The sequence below is a fragment of the Malaclemys terrapin genome, chromosome 6 (genome assembly GCF_027887155.1).
Source record: "Malaclemys terrapin pileata isolate rMalTer1 chromosome 6, rMalTer1.hap1, whole genome shotgun sequence".
Lineage (NCBI taxonomy): Eukaryota > Metazoa > Chordata > Testudines > Emydidae > Malaclemys > Malaclemys terrapin.
Genome location: NC_071510.1, coordinates 49,684,277 through 49,702,880, shown reverse-complemented (window position 1 = coordinate 49,702,880; position 18,604 = coordinate 49,684,277). Strand labels below are relative to the sequence as shown.

Below are 18,604 nucleotides of genomic sequence, written 5' to 3'. Positions count from 1 at the left end.
TTATCGGTTTAGAAAATACTTCCAAAACTAGAAGAAATGAAGGACAAAAAGAAGAGGAGGAGGAATACATCAGCCTGACAGATATTCACTCGCAGGTAGGGGTAAGATCATGTCTAATTCTCCAGGAAAAATGTCAAACTTTCCAGGAAATAAATATCTGTCAATCCTGTAGCTGCTGGGAAGTGACAAGCAGTAGAAGAAAGAAAGAAAAAAAAAGGGGGGGGGGGAAAAGAATACCTCAGGAAGAGAGAAGAAATTATACAGAAAGAACTACCTGTACAATCTGGCAACCACAAAACTCAGACAATTCTCTGCTAAAAATGACAAAAGGACCATATGTGAGCATTAGTACACAATTGTTCTAATAAACTAATATGGCAGGCTGGAAACTGATTTACAGTCTTATGTGTTGTCTTCTAAACTGTCGGGGTCACAAGTCAGGTCACTTGTTTTTGAATCAAAATGGCTTCAGCCAGTAGATTACAGTTAATGCCAATTTTAATGACTATCCTCAATGTTCAATAATTGCCTAATTTATTAATGATGAACTCTCAGCATCAGATTAAGCAAGAGGGGTACATCTTCTCCCAATAGATGTTTGCTGCACTAGTTTTAAGAAAATACATGACAACATTATACATTTTAAGGTCAAAAGGATCACTATATAATCACCTAATCTTATCTTCTGCACAACACAGGCCATAGAACTTCATCCATTAATTTCTGCAGTGGAGGCAATTCTTATCTACCATGTAAACAAATTACCAAACTTAACTTGCAGCTGAAATAGAGTGCCTCTATTAGAAAGATGTCCAACCATGATTTCAGGACTTCAAATGCAAAACCATGCTCTGAAGTGCTCTAGGCTCTGTTTGCCAGAAGCTGGGAATGGGCAACAAGGGATGAATCACTTGATGATTACCTGTTCTGTTCATTCCCTCTGAAGTGTCTGGCATTGACCACTGTCAGAATACAGGATGCTGGGCTAGATGGACCATTGGTCTGACCCAGTATGGCTGCTCTGATGTTCTTAAATGACAAATTTACCCTTTTCTTGGAAAGCTGTTCCAATGATTAATTGCCCTCACTTTCATGTGAGTCTTCTTTCCTATCCAACAATTTCATCTTATTATGCCTTGGTCTGCTAAATTAAAGGACCCCTTATAGGTAGGGCGACCAGAGAACAATTGTGAAAAAACAGGACAGGGAGTGGGGGGGTAATAGGCACCTATATAAGTCCCAAAAAGACTATCCCTTTAAAAACGGGACATCTGGTCACCCTACTTATAGGTCACATTCAACTCACCTTATTTAGCTTAAGTCTCATCATAAGGATTGTTTCCACTCCTCAGTTAATTTTTATAGCTTCTCTGAACCCATGCTAATTTTTTAACAACCTTTTCAAAGCATGAACACCAGAATTTAATCACAGTAGCTGGTGTTCTTCCAATATGAATAAAAATGAGGTGGGAGGATAAGATCTAGTTATAGGATCAGCTCAATTTAGTAACTATAGATAAATAAATTTTATCCTTCATTAAATAAATGTTTTGGATAAACTTTTTCCATAACTATCCTTATCTGTGTACACTTATGGCAGTTTTATTTACCTAAGAAAAAATTAAAATACTGTTTTTGTGCATTTTAATTGAACTGAATTTTCCTTCAAACGTAACTTGATGCAAATCATGAGTAAATAAATAGGACTGTAGTAAACAATAAATGCATCATTCACCATTTTCTAAACATTTATATATGAAACTAAAGAAATCAAAAGAAAATGTTACCATGTGACATTTCTAATGATTTAAACTTATGAAGTATGCATTTTTTTTAAAGTTTTAAAAATGGCTGCTTTGTCCTATTCTGGAATAGCACAAAGCAGCCAGAGCATACAGGTCAGCTAAACTGGGTTTACAGCTGCTTTGTTCTGACAGTGCATCACAAGACAGCTGAGTGCACACTCCGTTTCCCCCATCTTCCAAATTACCTCTGCCTTTTACAACACACACACAAACTTCCCCGTCCTTCCTGCAACCCCTCTTGTGTGCAAGGTATATATCCTCCTCCTGTAATTTCCCCCTCCTTCTTGGCCTACCTATTGAGTAGATGTAGTGCCACAAAATAATTTTTGAAAATATATTTATGATTTTTTTTAAAAAAAATTCTAATGGAAATTTTATCTGTCAAAAAGAACACCTTTCTTTGAAAATGGTCACCATCTCCAATATTCTCAGTGAGACTAAAGCCACAAGTTACCCTCAGGGAAGATAGTTGCTTTCCATGCTGTGAGCAGGCTGAGACACACACAGAGACCCTTCTCAAAGTCGCCACCAGATGAGGGCAGTGGAAGTTGTGGAATTCTCTGTAGTAGAACACTGTAATCTTCAGCCTATGCTGAAGGAGAAACTTTACCCATTATTCTCGATAACAAACACTACCAATAATCCTAAAATAAGTTATTCAAATGTAGCATATGCACAAGATTTTAGTGAATTTTCACTTTAGAGGAAGTTTGACAAGTGTTACTCTGTCAATGAAATCAGGGGCAACAAAAAAATAATATTGGGTGTTACATTTCTTAAGGATTCATTTTTAAACTTCATTTTAATGCCTAAAGAAACAGATTTACTTGTAAATATTTGGAAAATTCATTTAGCATTCAGTAAATGCTGTAATTCTGGGGAAGGTATGCTGTATTTTTACCACATAACAGAGTTTGCATCCCTGCTTTGGAGTCCAAAACTGAACTCAACCTTAACCCTGGCATTACTATTAATGCCTCATAATTCCTCCAGAGTCCAACAGTTCTGTTAGCCTCTTGCCACAGAATACCACCAGGAACTTGTGTTCAATCAGTTACCTAGTGTGACTCCTGAAAATGAAAGTGTAGGGTTTTCCTTTCCCCATAAATGATTAGCTTGGTGGCGAAGTATGATTACTTACCTTGAAAAGTAACTGGAGTTTTTTGAGATGTATGGCTCCTATCTGTATTCCATTCATGGTGCACATATGCTCCATGCACTTAAGACTGGAAGATTTTTCATTAGAAGTATCTGTTGGTCTGTGCCTGCACCTTTCTCCTCATGCTCCCAGTCAAGCATATAAGGGGCAGTGCAAACACCGCCTGCCTTTTCAGCTCCTTCTCTTCTGTGAACAGCTTAGGGTAAGAATCTGAAGCAGAGGGTGGGTTATAGAATAAATATAGGGACTACGCATCTGGAAAACTCAGTTATTGTACAAGGTAAGTAATCCTTACTTTCTTTGCATGGTGGTCCCTATATGTGTTCACTCAAGGTGATTCAAAAGCAGTATTCACTCAGGTGGAGTATGTGAGGAACCCCTGCTGTACCACTGACTGAATGACTGCTCTGCTGTTGAAGCCTGCACCCGGGGTGTAATGTCTCAAAAGGTACGCATAATGCCTCATGTTGCTGCCTTACATATCTGGAGATGAGACACCTCTCACAATGAAGCTACAGAGTCTGCCTGGGCCCTAATTGAGTTTGGCCTCACACCCTGTTAGGCAGAGGTTACTATCAACTCATTGCAAAAGCAGGGGGCAGCTCAAAATCCATTTAGAGAAGTCTCTGAGAAGATCACCCAACATATAAAAGAAGAGGCCTAGGAGTCAAATAGTTAAGGGAATTTTCTGAGGGATTTGTACTTCTTATGTAGAAAGCCAAGGCTTGGACTTCCAAAGAATGAACTTCATAACCTTCCTGTTAGGACATGACTTCAAAACAGAGAACAGATTAAATGGATGATCTAGTTTAGATGGAATTCTGAAATCACCTTCAACTTAGCATGTAACCTTAAGGAAACTTTAGAGAGAGAGAGAGACAGACTGACTGACTTCCATAAGGGCTCCCAGCTCTCCAGGTTGAAGTGTTTGCAACAAGAAAGGCAACTTTCATAGATAGATGACTGAAGGAACATGAGGCTAAGGGCTCCAATGGGAGTTTTGCTGATGTAGATTGAAGTCCCATATTGTGATGGCTTTGAGCACCAGTGGAAAGGCACTTACAAGGCTTTTCAAGAACCTCACTATGACCGGATAGGAAAAGATGGAATAGTTGCCCACTAGGGGTGTGGGACTGAGAGAGAGAGAGAGAGAGAGAGAGTGCACGCAAAAGCACGAATAGTTGCCAAGTGTACTTATAAGGAGCAGAATGACAATCCCAACATTTTCAGAGAGAGGAGATAGTTCAGTAGTTGGCATCTCGCAAACTTACAGTGATAGCTGACAATGGTGGCACCATATAGAAAATCTCTTCCATTTTGCTGTGTACCACTTTCTTCTGGAGTCTTTCCAGCTGTTGATCATGATGGACTGTATAGCAGCAGAACACAATCTCAGAGTTAGCTATTCATCCATATACCAAGCAGTTAGATGGACAGATGCTGAATTCTGATGGAACACCATGCATGTGTCCTGGGTCAAGAAATCTGGTAGTAGTTTAATGTGGATGCATGGATGTGCAGCCATCTGGAGAATGCTGGTGAACTGTCTCTGACACACAAGAGCCACAAGCATCACTGTTGCTTTGTCTTGCCTGATCTTCCTCAGGACTTGTGCTAAGAGTGGGATGGGTGGAAATGCATATATTAGCGATTCTGACCAGCAGACTAGAAATACATCCTGTGTCTCTGGAAAAGAGTCTGCTAAAGCTATTTGCCACAGTTTTCTGCACCCCAGGTAGATACACAACTGGGAGAATGATGTGGTGGGACGTACAAGTTCAAGATTGATGGCCTCTATGAAAATAGGTGAATTGCACTCTACCTCCCTACTTGTTGCTGTAACAGATTATCACGCTTTCTGACATGACTTGGAAATGTAGACTTTCGATGAACAGCAGGAATCTTTTGTAAGTCTTGTGTACAGTATGTCGCTCTAAAAGGTTTATCTGCAACTTGGTCTCCTCCGGGGTCCAAGTACCTTGTGCTACACACCAAGTATCCTGATCAGCTCCCCAACTCAATGGGGAGGCACCTAACCTTTTTTTGTGTGGGTGGGTGGAGGAAGAGATGAATGAAATTCAGACACCATCTCATGTTTTCCTACCAGGTGAGTGAGGCTAGACCTTGTGGGGTAGAGACGCAACTTGTCCAGGCTGTGTCTGTCAGGGACAGACTTTCTATAACCAAGCTTGCAGACATTGAAGATGACATCTTGAATGGTATCACATAGATACATACATACATACATACATAAGGCTATGTGGGGAAAGACAGGACCTCACTAATGGCTGGGGGTTCACTTGGAACTCGTTATGAGTCCTGCCATAGCCCGTAACCTGTTGTCAGGTAGGCATGCCTTGGCCAAGACCAAATTCACAGTCACTTCAAAAATGTCCATAGTCTATGTGGTGGTTAAAGTAAACTTTTCTGTGTTTACCTGAAGTTCTAATGACTGTAGGAGGTTAAGTAAGAATAGAGTTGCTATCTGAACTTTCTGGCATAACTTCCCTTTCAGGAACCAGCCATGTAGGTAGACCACTGACATGCCCTGATGATGCAGGTGTACCACAACTATTGATAACACCTTTGTTAACACTATTGGCACTGGTGAGAGGCCAAAGGCAAGGACTCTGTATTGGTAATGGGTTAGGCTGATGGTAAATCTTAGTCTCTTATGTGCAGGGTGGAGATTTATGTTGAAATAAGCATTCTTCAGGTTGAGAGATATAAACCAATCTCCTTGGTCTAGCAAGAACATTAGGGAGGACACCGTGATCATTATGAACCTCAGGCAGTGGACAAAAGACATTCAGACATAGTGTAGGCCTCTGGCCTCCTTTTTGGGGGGGGATGAGGAAATATCTCAAGTAGAATATTTTTCCTCTGTGCTGAGGTGCCATCAGCTCTACAGCTCCCAGTTGAAACAGGAAGTCTACTTCCTGTCTGAGCATCCTCTCTGTGTCAATGGGCAGAGCTGCTGGTACAGATAGTGGTCTTACTCTGCTTCAGGTGGCTGACGGTGTCAGTGATTGCCGAACCAATGATATTGTCAGGATCTCTCGACAGTGCTGGTCCAATTGCGTTGATGATTCCAGGTGTGCATAGATTGGGCCCGCCTCAATAGTCCATCTGGTCCCTGTTGCTGGGTAGTCAATGGGGCTTCAGTCTTTCAGCAGTGCCTATCTGGGCTGACTGCTTCTTGGTATTGTCAATCTCTTCTCCAGGCAACTCTCTACAATCAGTGGTGTCTGATGCATCCAATTGCTCCTTTCCCTTTTCAGTACTCAGGATAGATCCAAAGTCACTACTCCAGTAGGTGGCAGTCTCAGATCACTTTTGGCTTTCTGTGCCAAGGGACAGGTACCAGATTCTCTTTGAGCTCCTGATAAACCTGTACTGGGGCACGGAGTCTCGCCCAACATAAGAATGGACTGGAAAAGTCCTTTTCTTAGATACGGACATAGAGGAGATTGCTTACATTTGTCCTTGTGAGGATGCTCATTCTTACCTTCTTTGTGTCTACCCTGTTTTCTGCTGGTCCCTAATTCTGCTTACAACAGTCCCAGAGTAGTCCTGGTCTACGCTAGGAGGGGGGTCGACCTAAGATACGCAACTTCAGCTATGCGAATAGCGTAGCTGAAGTCGGCGTATCTTAGGTCGACTTACCTGGCCATGAGGATGGCGGCGAGTCGACCACTGCCGCTCCCCCATCAACTCCGCTTCTGCCTCTCACGACTGGAGTTCTGGAGTTGACGGGGAGCACGTTCGGGGATCGATTTATCGCGTCTAGATGAGACGCGATAAATAGATCCCTGATAGATTGATCATTACCCGCCGATCCAGTGGGTAGTGAAGACCTGCCCTGAGACAACTGTGTACCAAAGGCTGATACCTGGTGCCTCTGACTGATGTACCAGGGTCAGACTCTGGTCTCATCAAACAATTCATCAGGAAAGTATGAAGTCTGAACTCACGTGATTGAGGAGTTCAGCAAGAGAAACTCTGGCAGATATGACACTTCAGGGGATATGTGCTTCCCTGCGGCACTACATATTGGTGTCATGACCTTCACTGACTGGGAAGGCCTGGAGACAGACTACAGTGCTTAAAACCTGGGGCCCTGGGCATGATAGGTACCAAATACTGGTAGATGGCCAGGGCTGGGAGGAAACCCCCGAAGTTTTCCAAAACTAACACTAAAACTAAGAATTAGGTAGAAAAGGAGAACTATTTACAAGTAATAAAACAAAAAATGCTAGCTAAAGCTGTAGACACTAGAGATGTTTCATCTCAGACCACAGATGGTAGAAAGGAACCGTAGAAGTGACTGGTCTGCACTGCCCCATATTCCCTCAGCTGGGAGCACAAGGAGAAGGGTGCAGGTGCAGACCAAGGACACCGCTAATGAAAAAAAAAAAGTCTGGTCCCAGGCACATGGAGCACATGCGCAACTCAAGTGGAATAGACACAGAAACCACCACTTTGTTTATAATCATTTTGATTCAGGCCTATCCATTCTCCTCTTAAATCTTCATCAATGCATTTTACCTCTTCTCTTGCACTTATACGACATGAATGGTTTAGACATAGGCTTTGTTTGATTCCTGCTAGTTGGCCAGCCAAGCCTTCCATAATTTTTAGTTTTAATTCATAGACTGACATTTGAAAACTTTCACCCACTTGTCCCTCAGATGTGAAGATTCATTTCTGAAAGAAAAAGGGGAGCAATTCTCAAATCTCAGCCAATGAACAAAGTTTAATCAGATAATTATGAACTGAACTGATACAAACAATCACCAAACTGATTTCTAGTTACCAGAAACATTTCCATGTTGAATGACAGTAGAAGATGCAAAACACTATTTTGTAAGTACCAATTTAAAAAAAGAATTTATAGTTTGCCATAGCTGAAATTTATTTTATTATAGTTGAACACAGAGTCTTAGATCAGCTCTTTAAGAAACCGATTCATCTGTTTCTTTCTAACCCTCCCAACTTTGTAGGTAGCTTTCCTGTACCTAAGCAAAGCTATAAAACCAACTGTTTTTAAAAGTAACCAAAAAGTTTATAATTGCAAAAGAGAAACTAAGTGTTGTAGCATTACTATGAATTTGATCAGTAAAAATGCAAGTGAAGCAAAAGCACCCTTTCCAGAACTATTTCCCCCCAACATTAGTTTTTACTGTGTGACACTCATTGGACAATCATAACGCAGGTAAAGACATGCTAACGTGAACCATATATGAAATCAGATGCACAATATCCCTCAAATCTCATGGAAAAGAATGCCTTCAACAGCAGGTGTTCCTTTCAAAAGTTGTCACTAGCAATACAGAAGATTAGAGATTGTTGTATTACTACCAGACCTGAATACTTCACACACCACACTGGAAGACAATTATATTTCACAACCCAGAAGGAGTTAGTGTTGTGCTGGTTGCTTCTATGTGTCTAATATTTAAGAGATTAGGTTATTGGATATGACAGACTTGCAGCCTTTCATGGAGATTAAAGACTTTTTGTAATTTATTCAACAAATCTGAATGATGAGCTGGAAACACATTTGGAAGCATCAATATGGGCTGTATGGTTAGTTTCATATCAATTGAGCTTTCCCAATTTCATATTAAATCACAGGAGCTTCACATAAATCTATTATGGTACATGCACCATACAGTGTACCTAAATACTCTTTTATCCCTTCCTTCAGCTCATTAGCTACGTTCTATGCTTTACAAAGTGAACATATGATTTTTCTCTGCCGGGAATGAAAGCTTAATAGAATGACCCTAAGCAGAAGGAGGTGTGGGGGTTAGGAACAAACAAAAAAACCTCAAAAAAACAGTTGTACCAAGCAAACTCTCTGTCTCAAAGATAAACTATTTTGCTTTTTTTAATTAAGGTTTAATCAAACAGATTAAAACAACAGAACTTCCAGCTTGTGGTTCAACAGTTTTCTAAAATGCCTGGATGTGGAGTTCTAGGTCCCAAAGCCATTCTCCCCCCAACTCACAAGAAATTACTCTTAGGGCTTGTCTATACTTGAAAGTTAGTTCAGATTATGGTAGGTGGAAATTTAAAGTACAATAGCTATTTCTGTATGACTCCATGTGTACATATAAGCCCTTACAGACATCCCCCCTTAGCACCCAGTGCAAGGGGAAAGCTGAATTAGTTAGCTTTTGTTCACAGAGACCCCAGGCACTTAATTCGTTTAAACCTTGTTAGTTTATACTTGCATTGTCTTAAATTCTTCTTGCCCTCAAAGCATGGAGTAAGTACTTGTCTGCAAGACAAAGTTGTACTGGTTTAATTATATGTGCAATTTTAAACAGCTTTAGTTAAATGGGTGCATAAGGCTGCGTGAACACTTATTTTCATATAGTTTAAGTTAGTCAGGAGTTGATTTAAACTCAACTGAAGTAAGACATTCAAACCAAGATAAGGATTGTCCACATAAAAGGTTGCACTGGTTTAACAAAAGATTTGTCTACAGGGGGAGGTATTCCTGAGTAACTTCGGGCATGGATGCTCTAGAAATAGATCAAGCTAATTTAGAGTAAGGCACTCATATTGTGGAAGAAGAACACCCACGTAGAGTTAATCAGGAATAGCTTTAACTTCACACACTACCTTAATCTGAATTAATTTCCGTACTTAGATGACTCCTAAATCTCATATAAACAAAGCCAAAAACAGCTTAGAGATGCTCCTTTACCGTTATTGGCTGATCAGCTTCTTCAGACTGCTGACATTTTATAGCAAGTTTTAAGGAGTACCTAATGAATATATCATGTTCCAGAGTTCTCTTTACTAGCACTGTGGGGAATCACTGATGAACTGCTTATATTCTGAAACCGACAGACACTAATCTTGTTGTGAAGCATTTTCCCCTTCCTTTCAAAATTTCAAGTCTGTGTGCAATATGAAAGCTTCAGCAAAACTAAAATACAACAAGATATTTTTACATACAAGTCTCCACTGGATTTCTGACAAGCTGATGTCAGAACAACTACAACAAAATAAAGCCAAGGAAGTTGACAGGAGCAGAACACACACAATTTTAATACCAAGATGGAAAAGAACTGAAAGTTACTAAAAACTTCAAAAAACCATTACAGACACTTTTGTGTTTTAATATTTAATTCAGTATTTCACCACCCAATTTAAAAAAAGATTGCCTACCTGCATCAGCTCTGGATCGCTGACCTGGTGTCTTTCCGAATGGGGTCTTCATTCATCTGTGTTTAAGTGAGCAGCAAAGCTGCTGGACTAGGGTGAAAATCCAGTTCTCTCCAACTCTTAAAATTTCCTCTTAGCCTTAGAATGATAAAATTACTACTTGTTAATCCACCATTCAAACGAGAATTTGCTTGTCCCAAGATTAGCTGAAGAAGTATTTTCAATTATATTTCTCTGCAAAACAAAAAGAGATTTTAGTATAAGCATTCAAATTTGAAGTGTGGTCAAGATGAGCGATGTAAAAATTAAAAACTAAAATTATATTAGCAAAAATGTTAATTTTCATGCTCAGGGAAGTTTTACTTTTTATTTTAATGTTTTAGCACTGTGTACAGTAAAAACAATGGAATAACCTGGCACAAAACCAGTTTGGACCTACAATATCTGGTAGGGTTTGTCCCTTAAGTTAATTTCTGTATACGATACAGTGTCATTTTATAGGCCAGTATTTAGAAATATGGATCAGAATGATCTGAAAGCAACACGGAATAAAATGATTAGGTGCCAATAAACTAACAGTTTGTTTTCAGCCAGGGTAGTACAGGGTGTTAATTTTTAATTCTTAAAATGTAGATGATTGTATGAAAGTCTTTGTTTTAGAATATGAAACTACACATCACTGTATTTGCATAGAGGTATTGGCAGTAATCAAATACTTCTGTTAGCTGATAAAACACCAGATTTACTTCTCAGTAGAGGAAACCAGCTCTACAGAAAACAGTGATTTGAGACTTTAGAACACATTACTGAAAAAATAATTCAACTATGACAAAAGGGAGAAGAGTTCTTCAGTGTGTGAAATTAATAATCACAAATTTAAAGAAATTTTGCAGAAAGGTTAGGTATTTGAGTAAAGTAATTTGTAAAGACAAGTGAAGAGAATTAAAACTTCTGAAACATTTAATCTCATTAAATGTATCTAGATCAGTTGCTACATGAGCTCTTCATAGAAATCTGCATGGAGCCCTCTTATCAAACATTTTTTCCCCTGAGAGTTGGCAACATCTTTGCTAAAACAGTTCCTGCTAACCAAACAGAACAAGAGAAATCACAGTAACTGATCTGAAACAACGTAAAGCTTTTTTAGCTTTATTCGCTTTTTCACACCACAAACATCTGCTGTCCTGGCTTAATTAGGCTTGGTCCACACTGGGGCGGGGGATCGATCTAGGAAACGCAACTTCAGCTACGAGAATAGCGTAGCTGAAGTCTATGTTTCCTAGATCGAACTAAGTTCACTTACTGCGGGTCCACGGGGCGCAGGCAAGCTCCCCCGTCGACAGCGCTTCCTCCTCTTGGTGAGCAGGAGTTCCGCAGTCGACAGGGGAGCGCTTCTGGGATCGATTTATCGTGTCCAGATGAGACGCGATAAATCGATCCCAGAAGATCGATCTCTACCCGCTGAATCAGGCGGGTAGTGTGGACCTAGCCTTAGTGTTTACCAATAGCTTTACAATTTCATGAGGTCATGGTAAATTGAGACAAGGAAGTTAAATCTAAAGGAAATAAAAAGCGTATTAAATTGGTTTGTTCAATGAAACCAGGGGTTAACATTTTAGAATACCTGATTTCTTGCAGTGTGTAGGGAAATGGGCAAAAGAAACATCAAACTGGTGGTAAGAAGTCAAAATCATTCATTTTTAAATTAAGAAATTTACAGCCCCTTAGATTACCTGACATTCTTACGACTCCATGATTTTCATCCTTCAGAGATCAAAATCCCACCCAGTATATATTAAAACTATTGAGAGTAAAACTATGTTGTAGTCTATTAAAAAATGTAGATACTCTAAATGTTTAAATTTTCCATTGACTCAAGAGTGAACAAGACATGTGGATCGACATTTTGCTGACAAAGGAAGCTTTCTTTGTTTGGAAAAACATTTAGTAGAAAAATCTATCAAGATAAATTCTTATTTAGCTAGCTTGTTCTGCTGCTACCTGTGGATATGAGTCAAAAAAACAAGACTGATATCAACGTGGACAAAATCAAGATCTAGAATACTTCAGTGTAGCCAAACAAATATAATAATTATCTCCAATGCCATTTTGACTTAAGTCTGTCTTGCACGGTTTATTTGTAATTTCTGCTCTAAGGCCTTGGCTACACTCGGGACTTAGCGCTGTGAAGCGCGAGTATAGTCGCGCCGCCAACGCTGAGAGAGAGCTCTTGCAGCGCTGTATGTACTCCACCTCTCCGAGGGGAATAGCTTGCAGCACTGCGAGCGAGCGTGCAGCGCTGCAGGCTCTGATTACACTGGTGCTTTACAGCGCTGCACTCGCTGCGCTCAGGGGGGTGTTTTTTCACACCCCTGAGCGCAGCAAGTTGCAGCGCTGTACACCGCCAGTGTAGCCAAGGCCTAAGCTAGAGGCTCTTCCAAGTCCTTGCAGTGCAGCTGCCTAGCACAAGTTATCCCTGCCACTCCTTCCTTAACACTCATATTGGACAAAAAAATCACTCCACTACTTCTGTATTGGATCTTTAAAACCCCAGTATGTCAACATTGGAAAAAACACATGGGCTGCATTTAAAAATGATATTATAATCAGTTAACTATATATCTATGAACAAATTAAAACTTTTCTAGATTCAGAAGCAAACTAAACAGTACTTGTGTGCGGGGGTCTAACTGACCCCAGGAACACACACATTTATTTAAAAAAATATATTATGCAGCTTTCAGCATTTAACTGACCCCACATTTAGACAATGGAAATTGCAATATAAATGGCACAAACACAGCAAAGTGGCAGTGACTAGCCTACTACTTTGGACAAATGGAGCAAATAGGTGACATATGTCCTGAACATATTAAGTTTTTACACTTCACACATTCTTGATGCATTTTTCTATCTTGTTCTCTGGAGCAGATGTAACATCTTTCCTGTTTCTTAGGCGCTGGATCAGTACTATACCTGGTTTCATCATTTCTGTACCCAGGTCCCTGAGAAACATCCAGCTCTTACTCAAAGATTATTTTGATTTTGTTGAATTGCAAATCGCATAATATATGCATTCAGACAGTCAACGTACATGTGCAATGTAATAGCCAGTCTGCAGGGTCTGCCAGCCGCCTGGTATGGCTGGGCCGCTGCAGGGGGCTGGGAGCTTGGCGGTGGGGGGAGGAGGCGGGGACGACAGCTGGGAGCTCCAGCCCCGGGGCAGAAAATTTCACAGAGGTCAATGGAAATCACAGATTTTTATATCTAGTTTGTTTTAATGGGGTCCTGATCTCACTTTCTGGAATATTGCATTCATTTCTGTATATACACTATCTAAAGAAAAGGCAAAACTAGGAAGAGATCAGGGGAGGAAAGAGGATAGAAATGTGGAGAAATCAGAAACAAAAAGATCTGAAATGTTTAATTTAAACAACAAGGCATGGTAAGAGACTTATACAACACCCCTATCTGCCTTCTCTCATAGAACTATGACAAGATAACATTAAATTAAAGTGAAAAAAGGAAGTATTCTGTACATAATGCATAGTTAGCCTATGGAACTCATGGCCACAAGATATCACTGAAGCCAAGAGCTTTGATGATTTCAAGAAAAAAGAAGATTAGGTGTTTACATTGATAAACACTTGAAGCAATATATAACCCCACACTTCCAAAAATAAGACAACTACCGACTGTTATGAAGAAGTTTCACCTATAGACAGGTTATTCTATACTTGTCCACCATTAGACTTCTTGCTTCTTTCTTTGAAGCATCTGGTACTGGGCACAATATTCAATTAGCTAAACCCTGGGCCTGATCAATATGGCATTTTTCTTAAGTTTCTAAATTTGTATTCCTCCATGCAAGCTAGCCATCTGTTTAACAAGTCTTCATGTTAATTACAAGGTTGGGTCTGGTTTTCTTTCAGACTTAAAATATTATAGTAGCAATTGCAGTTTTTAGCATAAAACAGCAAAAAATGACAGATGGATACAAAATGTACTGTTACGATGTGTACAACCCACTGTCAATTTTTTCTTATCGTTTTAGGAAGAACCACCAGGAGGTTGCATGCAAAACGTTACATTATAAAAGTAATTTAATGCCCAAAAATGTTGGCAAACTTCAAAATTTAGAAAACCTACTTGCAATAGTCCTTGAGTTTAAATATTGATTCAACAGTTAACCAGTAATATTAAAGACAGTCATATCCAAAGAACTCTAAGCTACAAAAAGTATACTAATGTAAAGTAACCCTTAAATATGGAATGAATTTGATGTACATTGAAAGTGTACTAGTAGCACTACAAAATAGCAGCACATTAGCATGGGCAGGTGGTCTGCAAGTTTGCTTGCAGTTTGTTAAGGCACTGTTCTTCTTGAGCTACATACACAATGACTCCCTGTCACCATCTTGGGCTTCAAGAGAAGGCTGGAAATTTTGCCAAACTATTTGGTCATACACTGTTGACAAACGTCCTCTAGGAACTAAAATGAAAACAGATTTAGTCATCTCATTTGTAACCAAATTAGGATTTAAATTCATACCTCCAGAGGTAAAAGACCACTATATTAACCTGGCTAGTATTGAACTACGGAAGAATTTTCAAAAAGGTGTCAAATTAGTAATTTAAATTAATATCTAATGTTGCCATGTATAGTTTAAGATTAGAGCTTTTACTCTTCTGATAGATTGTTTCAAAATATTACCTCTCAAAAAATACAAATATTTGCACTGGTCAATAACTGAACATCACGGTGGCTCACTGGAGTAAAAATATAAAACTCCAGTAAGCAGGCTGCAACTGGTCTACCTAACCTACACAATATTCCCAGATTATTATTTAAATAGCTAAAGAGACAATTTGATGGGTTATACAGATCGCATTTTACTGCTGTGGGGGTTTTTTTGCTGATCATCGCATGTAGCATAGTTATCCAACAGTACCTGTAATTGTGCTCAACAAATACAAAGTCAAAGTGCAAAACAAGACTTTGATAATGGCCAGAAGGGAACCATTAGTTTGTTTCACAGAGTTTACCATTCTCACATTGAAACACAAGATAGCAATATTTTGGTAAAGAAGGCACATATGACCAAGTATAATATTTTGTTGTAAACTGGTGCCACAGAGGTTTCCTTAGCAGTACCTGTAGGGGTGGACCTGAGGTCCACATGTGGCAAAGCGAGGGTATACTGGGCAGAGTCCTGCCCCATCCCTTCCTCAGCTCCTTTGCATTGGAAATGGATAGGAGATTCTGGGGAAAGAAGATTGTAATAGTTGTCTTTTACAACAAACCAAAGGAATCTGCTGACCAGGATGAATTATCACATGGAAGTACGCATCGTACAAGTTGAAGTAGAATACAATTCTCCAGGATCTAGGGAAGAGATAATCATAGCTAAGGACACTAACTGGAACTTCGTCACCTTGATGTACTTGTTGAGGTTCTCAAAGTCTAAGATGGGTCAAGATCACCTCTGATTTTGGGTATCAGGAAGTAATGGGAACCTCCCCCCTTCTGGTGCCTGATCATGCAAAAAGGCACAGTATGTCTCTGGCCATAGCAAAGGCCTCCAGAGTGATTGGAGCAGACATAGGCTGTGGACCTACAGGAATTAAGGACTGCTCTGTCAGATGATGAGGTAGCTAGTTTCAACAGTCCCTGAATGGTGCCACAGTTGACAGCTCAGATCTGTCTGAATAAGATGGGATTGGCGAGCCTAACAGAAAATTCTACCATCAGTACCAGACGAACCTTCTGTGGAGGAGTTCTGGACTCTGGACTTTGAAGAACTAAATACTGAATTCTTCTTATGCTTTGAGGTCAGGACAGTACAGAAATTCTGGACCTTGAAGATGACAGATCTGGTGGTAGTGATTTCCTCTGGCTCTGCTCTGGGGAATCACTTTGACAAGAAGCCTTTAAAGAGCTTCCCTTCGATGATTAAGAGGGTTCTGAGGTTGGTCTCAGGATTGCCTCCATTAGGATGTAGCTAAGATACTCCTCCCTCAGTTTCTTTGTCCTGGGTCTTAAAACCACAGGAAATAGAGCACCTGTCTCTAGCATGGCTCTCATCCTTGCACTTCCAACAGTGACACTGACTGGGTAAAGGTTTTCTCCAGACCACCCAAGGCTTGAACCCTTTGGCATAGGCCTTCCCAGCACCAGGTAGGGATCAGTGGCCTGCTAAGCAAACTTCAGCACACGTAGTGATGGAAATTTCTCAACTCCGGAGGGAGGACTGACTTACCAATGACCTTTTCTAAAAGTTGCAAAAAAGTATCAATTGTGACTACATGCACATAGACATACAGCTGTCCACTAAGAAATGGACAGGGATCATTACATGGATTAAGGTAACTCCTCATTTGCTGGATTTTACCTAGCAACCAAGAAGTTTTTTTTATTATTAAAAAGAAAAAAGCTGTAAATAAAATTAGTTCACAGCTATGAAAATTGAGCTGAATGCCATCAATCAGATCAGACTTAAGAATGTTTAATATTGTGTATAACAAATAATTCTGATCAGTTTTGAATGAATGACGAACATTTTTCTTTCTATCTACATACCAGTTAAAATTTGGATCAAAGATTAATATATTTAAAGAAATCTGATACCTGATACAATTGCAGTATTAATACAGAAGAAAATAAAAATTACCACCAGATTTACCACAAAAATTTGTTGCCGGTTGAAAAGCAGCAGAGGAGTGGAGCAGATGAGTGGAGAGGAGGCAAAACAGAATGAGTCATGCCTTCCCAACACAGTATAGATTATAAGAAATTTTCCCTTTTCAGCAAAATAATTTCATTTTATCCATAAATCCTTTAGGTGTTATTTTAATGAACCTATAAACATTTCCCTTTAGATAGACATTTTTAAAATCAATCTAAATAGATGTATATTGTACTTTAATTAATTATGTAGATTAACTGTTCTCTGAATAACATGCATGCATACTCTGAGCCCCACTGTAACAATTCAATAATGGCACAGTAATGCAAGAGAGTTGCTTACTGCATTCCAATTTCTGCACTTTTCAGTAAGTGTCAAAGTGGAATTACATCTAATTATTCATGAATGGGCCTTTTGGCACCCTCTAGTGGCTTTCTCCCTCTTGGACTTTTCTAGTTTGGTCTTTCAAAACCTTCCCCCTTTCTAGAAGTGTTTAGAGTTTATCATAGTTTAAAACTAGAGATGTGAGATGTAACCTGCAACTTCTAATGAAACAAGTTAAATGTCAAGAACCCATAATATTGATTCACATTTTTTTCCGGAGTGAGTCATTCTGAACTGAAATATGACTGATGCAGAATATGAAAGTTTATCCATGCCTTTCTCCAAGAACGAAAATTTACAGGAAATGAGTTATGGCTTTAGGTCTCTGATTCATGCAGCCTTGGGGGCAAACCAGATCTGTTATGCTGTGGCAAGGGAGATATGGCTCCATCTCTGTTAAGCCACCAACTGAAACACTTGCATAGCCGAGGAAAAAGCAACTATACTAGTCAGCATTGAAACTAAATAGAATAATCCTCCAAAAGAGCATGAAATTCAATGTAAACAAACAAACAAAATCCACTGAGTGACAACTAATAATCCCGTACCTTTCCCCAATTGACAGCCTATTTGAGGTGGGTTAGATCTGTGAACTTCATTACCTGAAAACTTTTCCTTTGTTGGAATAGAGCATAAATAAATCTGTCTATTCGTATTTGTAACGAAGTCATCCAGGACATTGGGATTTTCATAGCAGCGTACACTTGAGTCAAGAGGGGGTATACTATACATATAGTTATGCAGAGATGTGAAAGGGGGTAACTTCTTTCTAAAAATTACTGGAATAGCACAATGAGGAGTACCCACTTACCAAAGACAACATCAGATGATTTTTACTCTTACGCTTCCGAGATATTATATTTTAGCCCTACGTAAATGGAAGATTTTGAAGCCTTCTTTCCTCTTGACAATGGATAATAAAAGAACAATTTGTCTTTCTGAATTGAGCTTTGCAGTGAGTATATACTTTGGGAACTCTACAGAAATCCAACAAATACCACAAATTCTCTTTGGGGTACTCAAAGAGCCTGGAGTTAGTCTTTGGTACAAAGACACGGTTGGTTGAGAGTATCACTTAATCTTTTTGGAAAGATAGGTGTCAAAGTTGAGAGCACTGAGGTTCAAGGTAAGGTGCTCCCAATTCTGATAGCCTGTGAACTACCATGATTGTAATAAAAAAGACCACTTTACTGGTTAGAAAGTAATGAACCACCTTCATAAGTAGTTTAAATGGAGGGCCTGTGAGGGAACTGTTAAGCAGGTAAAATCCCAGTAAAGAACTCTGTACTTTGGGAGGAGGTAGAAGTCATGCTACTCTCCAAAAAGGAACACTAGCCATCTAGGAGGGATGAAATCCACTAATTCTCTGCTATAACTAAGAAGCTGCC

The 18,604-nt window shown here is 39.5% G+C and overlaps 1 protein-coding gene across 5 annotated transcripts in view; it reads right to left on the bottom strand.

Moving 5' to 3' along the window:
- SPIN1 (spindlin 1) overlaps positions 1-18,604 on the bottom strand; it is a 118,191-nt gene that overhangs the window by 39,464 nt on the left and 60,123 nt on the right. For all 5 annotated transcript variants that reach the window (XM_054031728.1, XM_054031732.1, XM_054031730.1 and 2 more), the window contains exon 2: positions 10,150-10,380. In XM_054031728.1, the coding sequence (XP_053887703.1) occupies positions 10,150-10,201 (52 nt within the window). In that variant the 5' untranslated portion in view covers positions 10,202-10,380. The remainder of the gene's footprint in view (positions 1-10,149; positions 10,381-18,604) is intronic.